Source organism: Schistocerca cancellata, chromosome 6 (assembly GCF_023864275.1).
Source record: "Schistocerca cancellata isolate TAMUIC-IGC-003103 chromosome 6, iqSchCanc2.1, whole genome shotgun sequence".
Lineage (NCBI taxonomy): Eukaryota > Metazoa > Arthropoda > Insecta > Orthoptera > Acrididae > Schistocerca > Schistocerca cancellata.
In genome coordinates, this window is record NC_064631.1 from 132,662,562 (window position 1) to 132,682,435 (window position 19,874).

Here is a 19,874-nt window from a genome sequence, read left to right on the forward strand (position 1 = left end):
GTTTCGAGAGGGTGCGTTTCTTGATGAGGTATCGAATATATTGCTTCCCCCTACTTATACCTCCCGAGGAGATCACGAATGTAAAATTAGAGAGATTCGAGCGCGCACGGAGGCTTTCCGGCAGTCGTTCTTCCCGCGAACCATACGCGACTGGAACAGGAAAGGGAGGTAATGACAGTGGCACGTAAAGTGCCCTCCGCCACAAACCGTTGGGTGGCTTGCGGAGTATAAATGTAGATGTAGATACTCACGAGTGTGTGCAAACTACCGTCATACAGCTCCCTTAACACTTCATCCGACTCCTTCCAAAAGAACTTAATTTAGATGACAGGATAGGTGGGATTCGGGAGGTACTTTATCTAGTGTTTAGAACAGGTGTTCATATGATCTGTACTTCCAATCTCTATGATTTCCCAATGACAAAGCACCTTATTGCATCGTATTATAGTAGTTTATGAGTGCAATGATCTTCTTAAGCTGTCAGTTTCAATTGTTAACGCTAGCCGTCTCTCCTCATGACCTACAAGACGAAGTACTGTTTCCAGCGTGTACCGACGTCTCGCCTACACTTTTAATTAAGAGATGAAGAATTATGTCGTCATAAATAACGATACAGCTCGTTACTGTAGGTACTTTTTCTTAGTTTCCTCTTGTTTCAGCCGCGAGTCGTGTGGCAACACAATTAATGACCGCTGTTCTGAGGCAGAAAGTAAAGCAGTCTTTTGTTTCACCGCAAGCATCGTAACACGATGCATTTTTCTCATCAATTTATTCACACACACACACACACACACACACACACACACACACACACACATACATCTTTATTTTTCTAAATGTGCCTCAAGGAAGCAATTCACATGCGTAAGATACAGTACATTCGCGCTTGCCTAGTTAAAGCAGTGTGGGTAGTCCTCCTTAACACAATGCATCTAGAAATATTCTAGAGTCTTAGACCTGAATCAGGACGCCGATTAGATAGTCGTTCACGTAGGTGAATCTTAAAATTTGATCTTAGAATCTTATAAAATGTGAATTCTAATCAACGTATGAGCACAGTTCAGAAATTAACCTCCTATTGTTGATTCATACTTATAGCTTCATGGTGCTTCATGGTTGGAGAAGGAGACTTTGTAGGTGACGTTGTGTCAGTGAGATCTGTTCTGTTCGTGAGTGTGTATACAGCAAGCTATTGAAATGGACGTTATTATTACATATCCCGCTAAGTTCTGAGGAAGGAGCCAACGACGCCGAGATTCATAGTCTATTGCGTCTTTTATATGGAGACGGATTTATGAGTAATGGTGTTACGAAGGAGTTGTTCACAAAATTCAAGGTTTGAAAGTGTCTTCGGGTTTGTTTTTTTATCATGAAGGTTGAAAGTGATGGGATTCTTCCATTCTTGGGCGTTATAGTTCACAGAAAACCAGATGGTACTTTGGGACGTAGTGTTCACCGAAAGCCGACGCACAGAGATCGGTATCTGCATTTTAAGAGTTGTCATCCACCATACCAACGCAGTGGCGTCCGTGGGACTTTGGTACGCAGAGCATATGCCATTTCCGACGAGGGCGGTTTAACCCAAGAAATTAGAAAATAAAAGCACCCGCAACCAAGACCGTACTTTTATTTTAAATATTTAATACTGATAATAACTAACCTCAGTGATCAAGCTGTCTACTCGTGTATTAACTACCTATCTTTTTTCTGTAATTTAACTGGGGCCATGATGCGCCAGCAAAGAAAGAGAGCCACACAGCCACACGACAGTGACTCGGGGTCCCGGGAAGACTCCTATGAGTTTCAGGTCGGCTTTCAGTGGTGAGAGCGGGGGGGGGGGGGAAGTATCCACTGGCAGGAGATACAGGGTTACTGGCCAAGTATTGCTTAGATTGGATACCAGGGAGTCACTTTTCGCCAGTTTTTCTCATAATGCACTTTGCACAGATGGACTCTCCACCGCTACACGAAGAAGTCGTATAACGCGACGTGACAGGCACCTGAGCATGTGCAGAATCTTGGCATTTACAAGCTGTGACATCTGGTTAAAACACGTTTGAAAAGAACTTCGTTCTTCGGCAACTGGTCGCCATGAAGAATGCAGTGAACTGAGAAGTCAATCGCAGATACAAATCTTTGTTACGTCAGAAGCAACGCAGCTACATTTTGTTCATGATTTCTTTCCTCTCTTTGCGAAAGCGATGGGTCGACATTACATTCGTGTGCTGGTACACACGAGGTGAACATCCTGTTACCTGAAACGTTGTAAGCGGACACCTCTATTAGTTAATCTTAAAAAATAACAGAGCAGAGAGTGTCAGCACACCAGTTTCCGAGAAATTCGGGTGGGGAAACAAACGTATTGGCTAAAGTGATAAACTTAACTAAAGCGTGAGCGTGCAACAGAGAATTGTTTAAGAACTGTGTACGTGGGAGTTAGTTAGTTGGTTAATATTGTAAAAACTTTTGCCAGGTGGGAAGTCAGTTATTTTTTAACATCGATATAACTAGCCAGCATTTTGCAGAGCCTTTGATTGGCACACGGGGACAGCACAGGATTTGTAGAGAGGACAAAGGAGACAGTTTCGAAGTGAAACTGTTTGTCTCGGTATTCTCAGTAAAACGCTTAGTCTGGAGATCTTGAGAGAGGCACTTGTTCCTCTGAGGTTAATAAGAACGCTCCATCCACAGACATGGAGAAATGACGTGCCACAATGAGCAGCTAATCCTTTGCAGGGTGTAGCAGCTGGTGGCACTTGAGCTTCTGATACAGAGTATGGCGAGAAATTACAGCTTAGGTGAGCGGTATATGAGACATATCGACCTTCTGTAGGGCCGTTGTTAAACAGTTTTGCTGATGCTACACTTTTGTTGAGTGAGCAAGGGCTCATTCGTTACTTGGGTAGTGATGTTGTTTGCACGGAGTAGTTTTCCGTTCTTTTGGTGCCATCAGGCGATCACTGTGTGTCGAGCGCCAGTTAATTGTTCCATAACTGATTTGTAGATGTCGATCTTTCCAATTCACCTACTCTGTTCGGTCTTTGCCAAAATATTTGTTAGATTAGATCTGTTTCATGTTAGTAACGGTCAGTTTGTCTGCATTTTTCGATCTCGAACAGATGCTGTGCTTAATTCTTGTTCATATATGTGTTATCAGAAGGCTTTTTAATGAACTGGGGTCAATTTGGACCATTATTTCATTTCATATCTGGATAACGCCCTTTATATGATCTATTGTGAAGTCCAACATCCACGTCTCATGTTTGCTAGTGCCATCCTTTCCCTATCCTAACTATCGGTCTGTCCAGCTAATGCGGATCATTGCGATACCGAGAGGAATACCCGGGAAGCTCATTTGACACTGTACATCATTAAGAAACCATGACACTGTAACCAAACTGTTGACTGGAACGATCTATATCGACACTCTGGAACATTGTTGTGCTCATAGTAACATTGTAAAGAGAAAAAGATGTTATGGAACGTCAAGAACCTATGGTGGCCACAAATCATGGAAGCCCGTATTTGAATCGTTGTCCCTAGAAAAAGTGGCAGCACTATGTACCTAATTCCAGGCCCTCTACAGATCAGCTATAAATTAATTCGTGCTTTTTTTTCCTGTTAAACTGTAAAATTGCTCATTTCCTCTCCATGTGCTGCAATTTCCATGACCGGCCATCTAAACAGACACAGAACTATTTACTATCAAAAACAGTCTTGATCACAATTTATTTATTACGGTGACGGGTTTCGACCACTACTGTGGTCATCTTCAGACCGATGAGTAAGGAACTCCTTCTGCTGGAGAATCACTGGAGATGACCACAGTAGTGGTCGAAACCGGTCACCGTAATAAATAAATTGTGGTCAAGACTGTTTTTGATAGTAAATATTTGTAAAACTTTGATCACTGTTCACTCCCACGATGTATTCAAAAGACACAGAACTGTCCCGAAACACGTGAACTGCGGAATGAGACGGTGGGGCGACGGTCTCAGACCGGACGCCGGTCGGCCACTCACCGGTGACCTCGGTGGGGCTGCGGGCTGCGGCCTGGGGTGCGGGGGCGGGCGCCGCCTCGCTCAGCACGGGACCGGCGGCCAGCGTCACCAGGAGAAGCGGCAACAGCATGGTGGGCAGGTGGGCGCTCTCTGACTGCCTGCAACACACCACCAACGCACGCTACAGACCTGCCGGCGGAGGAACAGCTCTGTTCGGATGTTTAGCACCTGTAGTTCTCGATTCCCATGGCTCCGAGGGCCGGCACTTTTTTGTCAACATATATATATATATATATATCTATACGCGTACTCAGATACAGTCGAAGACAAAAAAGGAAGACTCACCACAAAGACATCATCTGAACAGGCCGAGAATCGGTAGATGTGGTCACTTGCAGTACTGTCAAGAAAGCCATAATGCGGATTAGATCAGCATCTACTGGACATGATGGCATCACTATGCAGATGGTAAAAATTATTATTGATCAACTACTGCCCTCTATAGCAGACATTTTCAACGATTCATTAACCACAAGTGTTTTCTCTGAGGCCTGGAAACTGGGACAAATTAAGCCACTGCCTAAAAAGGACATCGCCACAGCACCCTCTGACTACCGCCCCATCTGCCTTCTTCCTGCACTACCAAAGGCCTTAGAATATATACCAGCTCACCAACTACTTAACTACTAACAACCTACTAGATGAATACCAATCAGGTTTCCGTAAACATCGAAGCACAACATCCGCACTGATAAAGGTGACAGATGACCTGAAAGACAAGAAGCGACTATCATTTGCTTCTTAGATTTCAGCAAAGCATTTGATACTGTCGGCTTCGACATCTTACTAGCCAAACTTAGCGGTGTAAATTTCTCACCAAGTGCAGTGCAATGGTTTCGCTCATACGTGACGTCTCGTCAGCAACGGGTCCTGTCTGCGAATATAAAATCACAATGGCGGCAGGTAGTGTCAGGCGTTCCCCAAGGCTCAGTACTAGGTCTCATACTCTTCTCTCTGTATGTCAATGATGTGTCATCGGTTCTGACCTATTGCAAATATCATATGTATGCTGATGACCTTCAGCTGTATCTAAGTGCGAAACCAAGCAATCTTAAGAAAGCTATTGAAAACTTCAATACTGATCTCGATGCACTATCAAAATGGGAACAGGACATAGGACTAAAACTAAACCCATCTAAAACCCAAGCGGTACTTGTTGGTCACTCTAAGCTCATTAGCCCAAAACATCCGGAATCCGTACCATCTCTTATCCTAAATGGAACAAATATTAACTTCTCTCCCTCAGCTAAGAGTTTGGGAGAAATAATAGATGAAAATATAAATTGGACAGAGCACGTAACTGCAGTGTGCAAAAAAGCATCAGCATCCCTTCATGTCCTACAAAAATATAAAAAACTCTTCCCTTTCGATCTGAAAAAGAAATTAGTAAAAACGCTTATACTCCAAATCATTGACTACAGCGATATTATCCTACAAGGCCTCTCTCAGGAAAATTCGCGACGTCTGGAACTGGTCATGAATGCCTGCGTCCGATATATCTGTGACGTTCGACTTTTTGATCACATTTCACCAGCATATGCAAAATTGTCCTGACTGCGTGCAGACAAACGCAGAGATTTCCATATACTCTGTCTCATCTACTGCCTTATAAATGTACACTGTCCCTCATATCTCAACTCGTCGTTAACGGTTATGTCGGAACAACATGACAGAAACACTGCATCACTCAGCCACCTTCTCCAAGTCCTTTACAGTAGCGGGAACCCGACTCTGGAATAACCTCCCTCGTTATATTAGAGAACTTAAAAACATGTCCGGCTTCAAAAAACAGTTAATGACGTATCTACTTAAGCAGGCCTTCCTCTGTACATAAATGCACTTCACCTCATTACTTCCCTCTTTCCCCCTCCTTAAATCTCCCTTCCCCAAAATTCGCTATACTAGTAAACATCTACTTTACAAACCAAGATATTAATGTACATCTGCACAAATCTTCATTACTATTGCCAATTTTTCTCATGTTTATCATTATTATTTGATTTTTTTTACTGTTACTATTATTGCTTCTATCATAATTTGTATGTATAGCACCTGTTGTAAAAATACTGCCAGCACTTACTTTATTGGGTCTTAGTCATTACTCTTTATTCCTATTGTCACTAGAGTAATCTAATTTTTCCTATTTAAAGTATTGTCATGACGTAACTCTGATGTGTGAAATGCTGCATGTGTGAAACACTGGTCCGATGTGAGAGAGGGCCTGATGGCCCCAATCTGATCAGGTTAAATAAATAAATAAATAAATGTATAGACTAAGAAATGATTTCAGTTGCAGAGAAATTGGAAGAGTTGTTCAAGAGAAAGAGCTCACAAACTGAGAAAGTCAGTGACGCGCAGGTCCAGCCCTGGCCCTCATACAAGCAGTTTTTAGGCTTGACGTTGATTGATAGAGCTGTTGGAGGTCTTCTGAGGGATCTCTTGCCAAATACTGCCCAATTGGCGCAATACTTCGTCAAAATGCAGACCCGGTTGCAGGGCCCTGCGCATAATGCGCCAAACGTTCTCAAACGGGAATAGATCCGATGACCTCATTGATCGAGGTAGGGTTGGCAAGCGCGAAGACAAGCAGTAGAAACTCTTGCACTGTGTGGGCGGGCATTTATCTTGTTGAAATGTACGCTGAGAATTGTTTGCAATGAAGGAGAACAAAATGGAGCCTAGAATGTTGTCAAGGTAGCACTCTGCTGTAACGGTGCCACGGATGACAACAAAGGCGTCCTGCTATGAAACGGCATCACAGACCTTCACCCGTGGATGTCAGACCACACGGCAGGCTACAGTCAGCGTGGCACCCCACCGCTATTTGGGGCGTCTCCAGACATTCATTCGCTGGTCATCGTGGCTTAGTTCGTAGTGGGACTTATCAGTGACGACAATTCCACGCAATAAGATTTCACGCCGAAGACGTGCTTACAGACGTCCAGGTCGGCGGTGTGATAACGGTCTGATTGTCGCCCACTGTATGGCCCGACAACCAGGTTTGATGGTCTGGGGTGCCGTTCCTTTTCATAGCAGGACCAATTAGGTTGTCTCCCTCAGCGCCCCTACAGCACAGCGGTACGTCGACAAGACTCTACGTTTTGTTCCCCCCCGTGATGAGTAATCTTCGGCTTACATTTTAGCAAGATAAGGCTCGCCCGGACACGGCGAGGGTTTCACCAGCTTGTCTTCGTGCTTCCCAAACCCTCATTTGGCCAGCCGGATCCCTCCCAAACTGACAACGTTTGGAGCATTACGGGTAGGACCCTCTAACTAGCTCTGGATTTTGAAAATCTAAAGCGCCATTTGAACATAAATGGGCACGATATCCCTCAGGAGGACATACAACAACGCTATCAATCAATGCCAAGCCGGATAACTGTGTGCATAAGGCCCACAGGTGTACCAACGGCCGGCCGCTGGTGGCCGAGCGGTTCTAGGCGCTTCAGTCTGGAACCGCGCGACGGCTACGGTCGCAGGTTCGAATCCTGCCACGGGCATGGATGTGTGTGATGTCCTTAGGTTAGTTCTAGGGGACTGATGACCTGAGATGTTAAGTCCTATAGTGCTCAGAGCCATTTGAACCATTTTTGTACCAAAGCGTTATTGACTTGCTCGTTTTGTGAAGCTGTTTCACTTGAAACAAACAGCCAATTTTTTTGAAGTTGTAAACACTATTTTGTCTGTAATGTACAGCACATCTACCGATTTCCGTCCCTTTTGGACTTTTCCTTCATGGTGCGTCCCTTTTTTTTGTCTTGGAGTGTATTTTCCGTCCACACTACAAATTTCCTTTTATGTACTTATTGTCCTCCAATCTTCACAGTTATTACATCAGATGAATATGCTGTGAATTCCTTAGAGCTCTCACGCTGACTGAAACAGAGAATTGCTGCAATTGTTTAATTCGTCACATTTTTCAAAACAATGTTTTGACACGTATTTGACCAACGCGTGGTAGGCAATAAGCAACTATGGAAGGCAGCAAGCAACTACTCTGTACTAATAAGTAACAGTGTTTTGCAACACAAAAACATTACTTGCAAAAACCTGAAACCCGAATATCGAAAGGAGAAAATGTGTTTTAACTACCACCCATCTGCATTCTGTGCTATGGCCACACAGTGTAGATTAAATAATAATAATTATAATAATAATAGTCTGATACATAAACAGTGAATTAGTAGTAACATAAAGAGAGAATTGTTTTTTGAACTAAAAGAATTTTAAAGACTGCAATTGTAGGTCGAGTAATTAATGCAATGATATTGAATCAAACTGTAGAGAAAAGAGGATTACGGAAAAACTTGACTAAAATATGCGATTAATTGATAGGACACATCCTGAGGCATTAGGCAATCGTAAATTATGTAATGAAGGGAAGCGTGCGGGTACAAATTATAGAGGGAGAATAAATTTTGAATACAATAAGCAGGTTCATGAACATGTATATGACTTCTACATTAGTCCTGCCATATGTAAGTGAAATACGTAGAAACTGAGTAGCGAGTACACCAAACAGGGCGCCAGGTAGTTAATTCGTGTGTTCGCACTTACCAAAATCGTGTCAAAATGATTGAAAATACACCGACGGTAAAAAGATCGCAACAATAAAATGAATTAATGCACAGTAATGGAATTTCGGGAATGCATTTATCTGGTAAGGTATGTAAGTGATTTTCGTTTCAAGATCACAGGTTACTAGAATGAGATTTTCACTCTGCAACGGAGTGTGCGCTGATATGAAACATCCAAGCAGATTAAAACTGTGTGCCGGACCGAGACTCGAACTCGGGACCTATGCCTTTCGCGGGCAAGTGCTCTACCAGAGGAGAGCTTCTGTAAAGTTTGGAAGGTAGGAGACGAGGTACTCGCAGAAGTAAAGCTGTGAGGAGGGGGTGTGAGTCGTGCTTGGGTAGCTCAAATGATAGAGCACTTGCCCGCGAAAGGCATAGGTCTCGAGTTCGAGTCTCGGTCCGGCACACAGTTTTAATCTGCCAGGATGTTTCATCACAGGTTACTGTAAACGCGAGATAAACCATTGCATATGTGAAATGCTGGTACACTAATAACCGGCGTAACTGCCAGAATGTGTTACGTAAGCACGCAAACGTGCATTTCGTTGTGCACGTGCCGGATGTCAGTTTGGGATGGCGTTCCATGCCTGTTACAATCGTTCGCTCAAAACAGGACAGTTAGTGCTGCTTGTGGATGACGCCGGCGTTGCCGCCCGATGATGCCCCATATGTGCTCGATTGGAGACAATCTGTTGATCGAGCAGGCCAAGGCAGAATGTCGACACGCTGTAGAGCATGTTGGGTTACAACAGTAGTATGCGGGCGAGCGTTACTCTGTTGGGAAACACACTCTGGAATGTTGTTCATGAATGCAGCACAACAAGTCGAATCACCAGACTGATGTACGATTTTGGAGTCGGGCTGCGTGAGATAACAACGAGAGTGCTCCTGTGTCATACGAAATTGCACTCCAGCCCATATCTCCAAGTGTAGGTCCAGTGTGTCCAGCACGGGGACAGGTTCGGTGTAGATCTTCGACTGACCTCGTCCTAACCAACACACGGCCATCACTGGCACCAAGGCAGAACCAGCTTTCACCAGAAAACATAACAGACCTCCAACCAGCCCCCAATGAGCTCTCCTTTGACACCACTGAGGTCGCAAATGATGGTGGATTGGGGTCAGTGGAATGCAAGCAACAGGGCGTCTTGCTCGGAGCTGTCCTTGAAGTAATCGATTTGTGACAGTTCGTTGTGTCACTGTGGTGCTAACAGCTGCTCAGATAGCTGCTGTAGATGCAGTATGACGCGCCAGAGCCGTAGTCTGAACAGGATGGTCTTCCCCCTCCGTACTGCCACGTGGCTAACTGAGCCCGGACATCTTGCGACCGTACACTTTGGCGACCACCGCTGGCAGGAATCACGTGCAACGGCTGGATTCATGCCAAGTCTTTCTACAGTATCACAGAAGGAACATGCAGCTACTCGTAGCCTGTTACGCGATCTCGTTCAAAGTCAGTGAGTTTTTCGATAATGGTGTCCTTGTGCCTTAAAGGATTTCTTGACTGACATCAACTCACCACGCCCAGTCTCAAAGGCATTGGACCGTCTCCACCGTTACAACGTGTACCGAAAGGAAACCTGATCTGCATTCTCATAGCGGCGCTACTAACCCCACTCTTATATGACTGTCTTGAAATTTGAATAGACATCATCTTCTAGATACAAAAACATGCCTACCGACTTCCGTTTATACGGCACAACTCCTCATTGGTGTTTCGATTGTTTTTCCAAAAATGGTTCAAATGGCTCTGAGCACTATGCGACTTAACTTCTGAGGTCATCAGTCGCCTAGAACTTAGAACTAATTAAACCTAACTAACCTAAGGACATCACACACATCCATGCCCGAGGCAGGATTCGAACCTGCGACCGTAGCGGTCGCTCGGCTCCAGACTGCAGGGCCTAGAACCGCACGACCACTCCGGCCGGCGATTGTTTTTCATCATTGTGTGTAAGTAACATGAGATCTCGTGTGAAAGCCCTTGCAGAATAACTTCGTCGAATTCTTTTATGTTTATGTATCGTATGGAGAGCCAATGATGCCTTGTAACAAAATTTTTATTTTTTCGTTACTGTGCAGCTGATAGCTCTCTGCTGTCCATCATTTACAGAATGGAACTATACTTGAAACAGTACACTAGAAACAGTACGAATATTTTCTGTTCCTGTAAAATCTGTTAATGGTTGTCATTGTAAATTGTTAAAGATCGTCTTATATTAAGCTAGTGAACTGAATAATACTCTCAGAATGATCTTGCATATGTTCGCCTACTGCAGTCGTTTTTATCGTAATAAACTACTACGTTTCGTTTAGTAAAAGTTCAAGTTTTCTTTACAGTGCAAGGGACTTTAATTCCAAAATTTGGCATAAAAATGTATGCACGTGACCAGGATGCTTTTTTAAATAAGGTGTAGATGCTGGCAGGGAACTAGAAGCCCCTGAAAGCATGTTAAAACTTAATTACGATCCAATTACATAATTGGGTCAAGGATGGAAACCACTTTTTTTCTCCTCCTTTCAGACATAGATCAATGCGAACATTATGTAAATCAATAAACGCTTAGCGGTAGTGCTTGCAGGGAGTTAACCACATTCCTTTATAACTTATTCTGCAAGGGCTTTCACACGAGATCTCTTGTTACTTACACACAATGATGAAAAACAATCGCCGGCCGGTGTGGCCGTGCGGTTCCAGGCGCTTCAGTCTGGAACCGCGTGACCGCTACGGTCGCAGGTTCGAATCCTGCCTCGGGCATGGATGTGTGTGATGTCCTTAGGTTAGTTAGGTTTAAGTAGTTCTTAGTTCTAGGGGACTGATGACCACAGATGTTAAGTCCCATTGTGCTCAGAGCCAACTCGAGCCGGAAATGCTGCTAGTTTCCTGGTAAGGAAAACCATACACTGCTGTGTTCGTTCTTGGAGAAACGCTAACTGCAGGGTTCGCGAAGTGCTCAGGGCAGGTTCCTGCAGCTCGTTGACGTTTTCAGACGGCGGTGCTACCCGATATTTCGGTCGTTAGTGTGACGGGATTTACTCGACAATACGATATTTTCTACTCTTACCTCCTAAAAGCAACGGAACGACTTTCCCTATTAACTGGCCAGAAAAAGCAGCACGCTAGGAACAAACTAAGTAAGAGAAACCTTATCTGAAAGACGCCACTTTGTGGGCATGTAAGATACATATTGTCGCGTAATTGTGGATAGATTGTTGTTATGGTAAGCTAAGGGAAGCATTTTTTCAGTCGTTTACATATTCATTAAAAGTCAGAAGGGGTTAAGTGCTAGGAAACTACATTTTGGAGCAAAAAGAAAGTAATTTTTAGTTTCCTTTTACTTGATATGTTTTTTGTGGCTAAAGAACAGATTTTATAATGTTAGCTGTAAGCGTTTCTCTCAATATATTCCCAAAATATTCTTCGCTACCATTTCTCACCATCTATTGTCATGTCTGTGATGCGATGAACCCGGTTTTTTTTCCCATACTCCGCAAGTCACCTGACGGTGTGTGGTGGAGGGTACCTTGAGTACCTCTATCGGTTCTCCCTTCTATTCCAGTCTCGTATTGTTCGTGGAAAGAAGGATTGTCGGTATGCCTCTGTGTGGGCTCTAATCTATCTGATTTTATCCTCATGGTCTCTTCGCGAGATATACGTAGGAGGGAGCAATATACTGCTTGACTCTTCGGTGAAGGTATGTTCTCGAAACTTTGACAAAAGCCCGTACCGAGCTACTGAACGCCTCTCCTGCAGAGTCTTCCACTGGAGTTTATCTATCAACTCCGTAACGCTTTCGCGATTACTAAATGATCCTGTAACGAAGCGCGCTGCTCTCCGTTGGATCTTCTCTATATCTTCTATCAACCCTATCTGGTACGGATCCCACACTGCTGAGCAGTATTCAAGCAGTGGGCGAACAAGCGTACTGTAACCTACTTCCTTTGTTTTCGGATTGCATTTCCTTAGGATTCTTCCAATGAATCTCAGTCTGGCATCTGCTTTACCGACGATCAACATTATATGATCATTCCATTTTAAATCACTCCTAATGCGTACTCCCAGATAATTTATGGTATTAACTGCTTCCAGTTGCTGACCTGCTATTTTGTAGCTAAATGATAAAGGATCTATCTTTCTGTGTATTCGCAGCACATTACACTTGTCTACATTGAGATTCAATTGCCATTCCCTGCACCATGCGTCAATTCGCTGCAGATCCTCCTGCATTTCAGTACAATTTTCCATTGTTACAACCTCTCGTTACACCTCAACATCATCTGCAAAAAGCCTCAGTGAACTTCCGATGTCATCCACCGGGTCATTTATGTATATTGTGAATAGCAACGGTCCTATGACACTCCCCTGCGGCACACCTGAAACCACTCTTACTTCTGGCTGGTTCGTACAGTCCAGCAGGCTATTTACGTGTCAGTTACATGCAGGTTTCATTGTTCTATAAATTTACGATATGAGGTGAGTATGGAAGCATAAAATATCGCCGCTGAGAACCATTCCAAAAGTAAGTGAAGCAGGCCTTACATAAGAGAAAGAACCACGATTTTAGCGCCTATGGAACACACGTACAAAGCGCCCGGCTGAAGATCAGTTTTATTCTTCGCGCATCCACAGTAAACCTTGTATTGTCATTCTTATGCGAATCAAAGACATAAGTATATTATAAATAAAAGTTTTCTGCATGCAAGCATGTTATTCAAAACTGTTACCGTTCCGTGCAACAAAAACTTGCATTTTGGTGTGTTAAAAGTGTATATGATGAAATAACCTGAGAAAGGTATAAAAATTTTCTCTTTCTCCAGTTTTAAATGATGCTGTCTTGCAAAATAAGACATCTTGTTGAAGAGTCATTATGATTAAGGGCAATTCAGGTAATTTCTTACTCGTGTTACGGCAAGTAATAGTTGAAACTATAAAGTATGTTTCATTATCACGTGTCGACCTGCTTGAGCTGATTCCCTGTGACAAATAAAAAAACAATTACATATACAATATAGCGAAAAAATCTATTGTTGAAGAAGCTAGATGCTTGTGTAGTCATGGCTCTCGCAAGAAGTCAAAGAAACATTACGTGCAACGACAAAAGCATGCCAAATTCAGAAGAACGCAAAATCCCCAAGACTGGCTAAGTTTCACGGAAGCTCGAAATTTAGTGTGGACGTATGTAAAGTCGTATTCTGGTCGTATGTAAAGTACACCAGTGGCAAAAAACAGTCAATACCGTCACTGCGCGATAGCTATGGAAATGTTGCCGATGATGGTGCCACTAAAGCGGAGTTACTAAATACAGTTTTCCGTAATTCGTTCATGAAAGAAGACGAAGTAAATATTCCAGAATTCGAAACCAGAACAGCTGTTAGCATAAGTGACATAAAAGTAAATATCATACGTGTTGCGAAACAACTCAAATCACCTCAGAAAGGGAAGTCTTCCAGTCCAGATGGTACACCAATCAGGTTCCTTTCAGAGTATGCAGACACAATAGCGCCTTCTTAGCAATCATATACAACCGCTCACTTGACGAAAGGTCTGCTCCTAAAGACTGGAAAGTAGCACAGGACAGACCAATATCCAAGAAAGGAAATAGGAATAACCCATTGATATACAGATCCGTATCACTGATCTCAATTTGCAGTAGGATTTTGGAGCATGTACTGTACTCGAACATTATGAATCGCCTTGAAGAAAATGACTTACTGATACATAACCGACACGGATTCAGAAAATATCGTTCTTGTGCAACACACATAGCTCTTTATTCCCACGAATTAATGAGTGCTGTCGACAATGGATCTCATATCGATTCGATATTCCTACATTTCCAGAAGGCTTTTGATACCGTTACTCACAAGCGACTATTAATCAAATTGCGTGCATGTGGAGTGTCGTCTCAGTTGTGTGACTGGATTCGTTATTTCCTCTCAAAGAGGTCACAGTTCGTAGTGACAGACGGTAAATCATAGACTAGAACGGAAGTGATATGTGGCGTTCCGCAAGGTAGTGTCATAGGTCCACTGCTGTTCATGATTTACATAAATGAGCTACGTGATAATCTGGGCAGCCCCCTTGGGTTGTTTGCAGATGACGCTGTAATTTGCCGTCTAGTAAAATCATCAGTCGATCAATTCCAATTACAAAATGATCTAGAGAGAATTTCTGTATGATGCGAAAAGTGGCAGCTGGCACTAAACAAAGAAGAGTGCGAGGTCATCCACATGGGTACTAAAAGAAATCCGATAAATTTAGGGTATAAGATAAATCGCACAAAACTAAGGGCTGTCAATTCGACTAAATACCTAGGAATTACAATTATGAGTAATTTATATTGGAAACACCACATAGATAATATTGTGGGGAAGGCGAAACAAAGACTGCTCTTTGTTGGCAGAACACTAAGAAGACGCGACAAACCCACTAAAGAGACAGCCTATGTTACAATTGTCCGTCCTCTGCTGGAATATTGCAGTGCGGTATGGGGTCCTTACACGGTATGATTGACGGAGGACATCGAAAAAGTGCAAAGAAGTCCATCTCGTTTCGTGTTATCGCGCAATAGGGGTGAGTGTGTCACTGATATCATACGCGAGTTGGGGTGGCAATCACTGAAACAAAGGCGATCTTCTTTGTGGCGAGATCTATTTACGAAATTTCAATTGCCAACTTTCTCTTCCGAATGCGAGAATATTTTGTTGACACCCACCTACGTAGGGAGAAATGATCATCTTAATAAAATAAAAGATTTAGGTGTTCCTTCTTCCCATGCGCCATTCGAGAGTGGAATGGTAGAGAAGTAGTATGAAAACGGTTCGATGAACCCTCTGCCAGGCACTTAAGTGTGAATTGCAGAGTAACCATGTAGATGTAGATGTAGATGTAATTATCAAAACAGTGAAGCACTTCCGTTACAGAGTAGCACTAACCATTCCAAGCCAGACTGCCGTTTGCAATTGCATCCAAAGAATTAGTGTAGTGTACTTTAGGCTGAGCGGCGCGTGACTCTGTGTTAACGCGATACGTTACTGAAGAACTTACTGGCGTTGAAAGAGGATAAATAAATGGGACACATTTAGTCCAAACAATTGCATCGAAAGGCAGTCGGTATCTATGGCATCAAATTTAAAGTGATGACGACATATGCTAGTAGTAAACAAAACCCAATCAGCGAAGAATCAGTGCAGACAAAACGGTCCTCAGTGGCGATGACCTCCGACATCGGAATGAGAAGGCCAGACTTAAATCAATACACGGTGTCATAAGTTTTCTGTAATCACAACGCGATGCCATCCTGCCGTGTGGATGTTTACAATCCACTAGAACCCTTCACCAACAGGTCATTAGGAGGCGTGATATTTCTTTTAAGCATGCTTTCCACATTAAACAAATGCAACTGTATTTTTCAAGGAGTTCCACTACTACGTGAAAACCTGCGTCTGACTCTGCTTCTTAAAGACAATTGCTACCAATCTTGAGGTTATTATCATAACGAACAAACCAATTTTTCAGTTCCAGTTTCATAAAAATTTTCCGCCAAATTTTCCAATCACTGTTGAACGTTTGTTTTTAAGTTGTCGTTGTTGCAGTTGCGTCTAAATGTATTTTCACACACAGGAACTGGGCGATCGATGGTCCGCACTGCCATGAAGCAAAAACGTCTCTTTACAGGCGTTGGAACTCCATTTGTTTTAGATTGCTTGATATAGTTATATTAAAATCACACTGAAGAATGTCAATAAACTGTGCTATTGTGAGACAAAAAAGACCACAACCACACGTTCTACCTGTATCACAATAAAGTACACAAGGCTTTCCCGACTGAAATTGTTTGTTAGAACTTTATATTCTTATGTGATGTTGGAATATTCATGTCAATGTTTCGTTTCTTTTGTAGCGTGAGACACCAATGTTTCAACTCCATCGACAATTCCATTTAAAAATTCGTCACTTTCATTACTATATCGCACAATGAGGTTCAAAGCAATAGTTACTCAGTTAATTTTGTGCTTCTCAGATTGCACTGTCAGTATCAACTGTAAGCGTAACTCACAGTAATTTGAGCGTTCTGTATGAATTTCATTAAAGAATTACGAAATTTTAAAGCCTCTATTTTCTTTGGGTTTTGCATTTACTGTCTGTATTAAGTCTTCAGTGATGACAGATGGTCGTCAAGTTTCCACTTCATCATGGATATTACTAAGACTTGCTACAAATACTCTGATCAATTTTCTTAACACGTCATTTCTCCTAGTGATTTTTCCAAGAACTTTACTAAACTGCCAATGAATTTAGATCTTTTTCACGTCGTTTCAGACAGAAAACGATTGACTGTGCATATTTGGCAGTTAACTGAAGCATTTTAAGTAAGCATAAAGCAAAATACACATAGGCTAATGCTTCCGTAATGGAGTAGCCATTAAACACATATACGGACAGCAAATAGATGGATCGTCGACAGCAGTGCTGCAGCTGCCGTAACCGTTAACGGTACAAACGCGCCTTTGCACTGCGAAAGTTCTCGATAACATGCAGTGTGCAACGGTGACAATTTAGACAGCAATACGGCCGGTAAAGTTTCCTAGGCTCCGACAACGGATCACTTACATTGTCTCTGAGCGTGTGTGTCCACTTTAATAGGGTTGGATTTGCGGCCGACGTGACGCTTTCCGTAGTTTCATAGTCTGCTGTAATGTTACTGAACGCTTGCTTTTGAATCAGATACCCCAGTTCAGATCATCACACAGTGTAAGTAATTACTGTAACGTATTGTGAATGTAAGCCAGTAACGATTTGTATAATTAAGTTTCGCGAGAAATCGAAGCTGCCGTAACAGACTGAGCTGATCTGTTGCACTGTGAATCATGTTTTTTCAGATATTTGCCTAACTATGATAATCCTCCTCATATGACTTTGTATCAGCGATATCAGTCGCAAAAGTTGTCACACAGCAAACAATCGCTCTTATTTATCAATAATAATTTTTTTTTTCATTCAAAACTGTCAACATTTATTACGGCACTCATTATAAACAGCCTTTTCGTCACCACCACTACGCCATGATGAGTCGAAATACATCAACGTACACATAAAGGGTAATGTATCTAAACAGCTGCTACTGGCATACAACGACACAATTGGACTAATTGGACTAACACTAGTCTGCAGGAAAAAGAGAGTTCATCCGAAGCTGTGGCTGCAGTTTAAATGGAAACATAGTTGAGACTGTTAATTAAAGGGAAATACGTTTTGAAACATCAGTGAAGCTCTGACCATTCGATGAAAAAATGTAAATTGTATTTTATCATTTCCAGCACTGACAGAGCTAGGCATTAGTTCCAGTAAGTCCACAAGATTTTCGAAACTGCCCTTCTCACGTTTTCTGTAGTCATCTTGTACTACACTTATTTGTGGGTTTTTACCTAGATATCACTTTTGAACATTTAAATTGAGTGACCTAAGTCACCGGAATGGATGTCCCATTTGAACATGAGCCGTGTTTGCAGTAAGTTAACCTACTCTGAACTTGTAATGATAATTGGAACGAAACCCGTGCGTCCTAACATAACGGAGGTTGCCCAAAGATTCAGGTTTCATAAGTGTACAGTGTCTAGGGTGAATAGCAGAGAATATTTCTCCATACGCGCGAACTTCTACGTAATGTGACGACAAGTGTCTGATGACGGGATGTCACGATCCCTCCACAGAGCCATACCGTGCCTTCCCATGACTTTTGGCCACTCGCTGTATTAGTTTCTGGTATTGAATGTCTTTCAAGAGACCCTTTCAAATCAGCTTCCACTCTACTTTTCCTTTTTCATCCAGTGTTTCGTCTCGTACTCTCAGAGCACAAAAGGTGTGAGTATCGTACTTCTCCAGTCATGCGAAACAAGTGCTGTACGTAGTAAGTATTCAAAAGATCGTTCGCTAGGACGCCGCGCCAAAATTTGTATCCGAACGTAAATAAGGTGAGCTCACTGACTTGTAAAGCAACGTTCGATGAAGTTGTAACTAAGATTTCAGGAGAAGGGCTCCTTTACTACTACCGTTATAGTATGGGTTTTATAGCTTAACAAACTGCATACAAGTACGAATCAAAAATTTTGAAAAATGTTGTAGCATCTCCCGCATCACAAGCTGAGACGCGAGAATTATCACTGAAAACTCGCCACTGCCACAAGTCAAACCCGTGCGTCCAACTCTTATGAACCGAATTTTTCCTTTTTTATTTTTACTTACTTGAGTATAAGATACCGAGCTACATAGCTATCTGAAAACGGAAGTCATATTTGGCGCCACGTTAAGTGCAGTGTGGTCCGATTTGAAATTAACGTTACATCAGCACCAAACTCTAAAAATTATCCTCTTTCGCAACTCTGACTGTATTATCTTAAAAGGTTGTACACTGCAATCTGGATGATGAAAAATAGAAATATGTCTTATAACTTACACTGTATTGCCATCTAGAAGAAAATAAACTTCTTGGTTACAAATGTCTTCCTCCCTTTACAACTCCTAACAATCTTTCTTGCCACCCATCATCCTCTTAACATTTTATTTTTCTCGATGTAATCCGTTTAATACCCCTACAGAAATATCTATTATTATTTCTGATAAATCCAGAACAAACCTTTGTAATTTTCAAAAGTTCAGGAATTAGTAATAATCTTATTAATCTAAAATACAAGAAAAGTAATCGCAGTTGTGAATATGGACAACCATCAGCTGTTTAATGGAAAGAAAATTTTGTGCCGAACAGGGACTCTAGACCGGATTTTCCGCTTGTCGATGGAGGTCGCCTTACCATTTGGCTATCCGAGTGCGGCTCACAGCGAGACTCAAATTTAAAGAAATAGTGAGCCATGTATCTGTACTCGTACATCTATTATGTATATTGCCGTACAGGGAAGATATTTTACTTGAACTTACATGGATATGGTGTCTGTTATTTCGGACATGTCCGAAAGAACAGACACCATATGCATGTAAGTATATAGTTCTGGCAACGCCGGCTATGACCTTCTGTGCGAATGCACACATATTCCTTGAACTCTTACGGGACGTAGTAAGAATGTCTTCCACGGGTAATGAGTGTATTTGGGTGGGACACTACGAATGTAGTTTGTGGACATACAAGATGAGATTGTGGGTCTGGTGGGCGGCGCCGGGGGGGGGGGGGGGAGGGGGGAAGGAGGGGGGGGAGCGTGGGCGTGGTAGTCCCTGTAGTCA

General features: G+C 42.6%; 1 protein-coding gene across 1 annotated transcript in view; it reads right to left on the reverse strand.

Annotated features, from left to right (window-relative positions):
- Nucleotides 1-19,874, reverse strand: part of LOC126191389 (uncharacterized) — a 238,561-nt gene that overhangs the window by 71,469 nt on the left and 147,218 nt on the right. The window contains exon 2 of the mRNA XM_049932248.1: nt 4,023-4,159. Coding sequence (XP_049788205.1) covers nt 4,023-4,131 — 109 coding nt within the window. The 5' untranslated portion in view covers nt 4,132-4,159. The remainder of the gene's footprint in view (nt 1-4,022; nt 4,160-19,874) is intronic.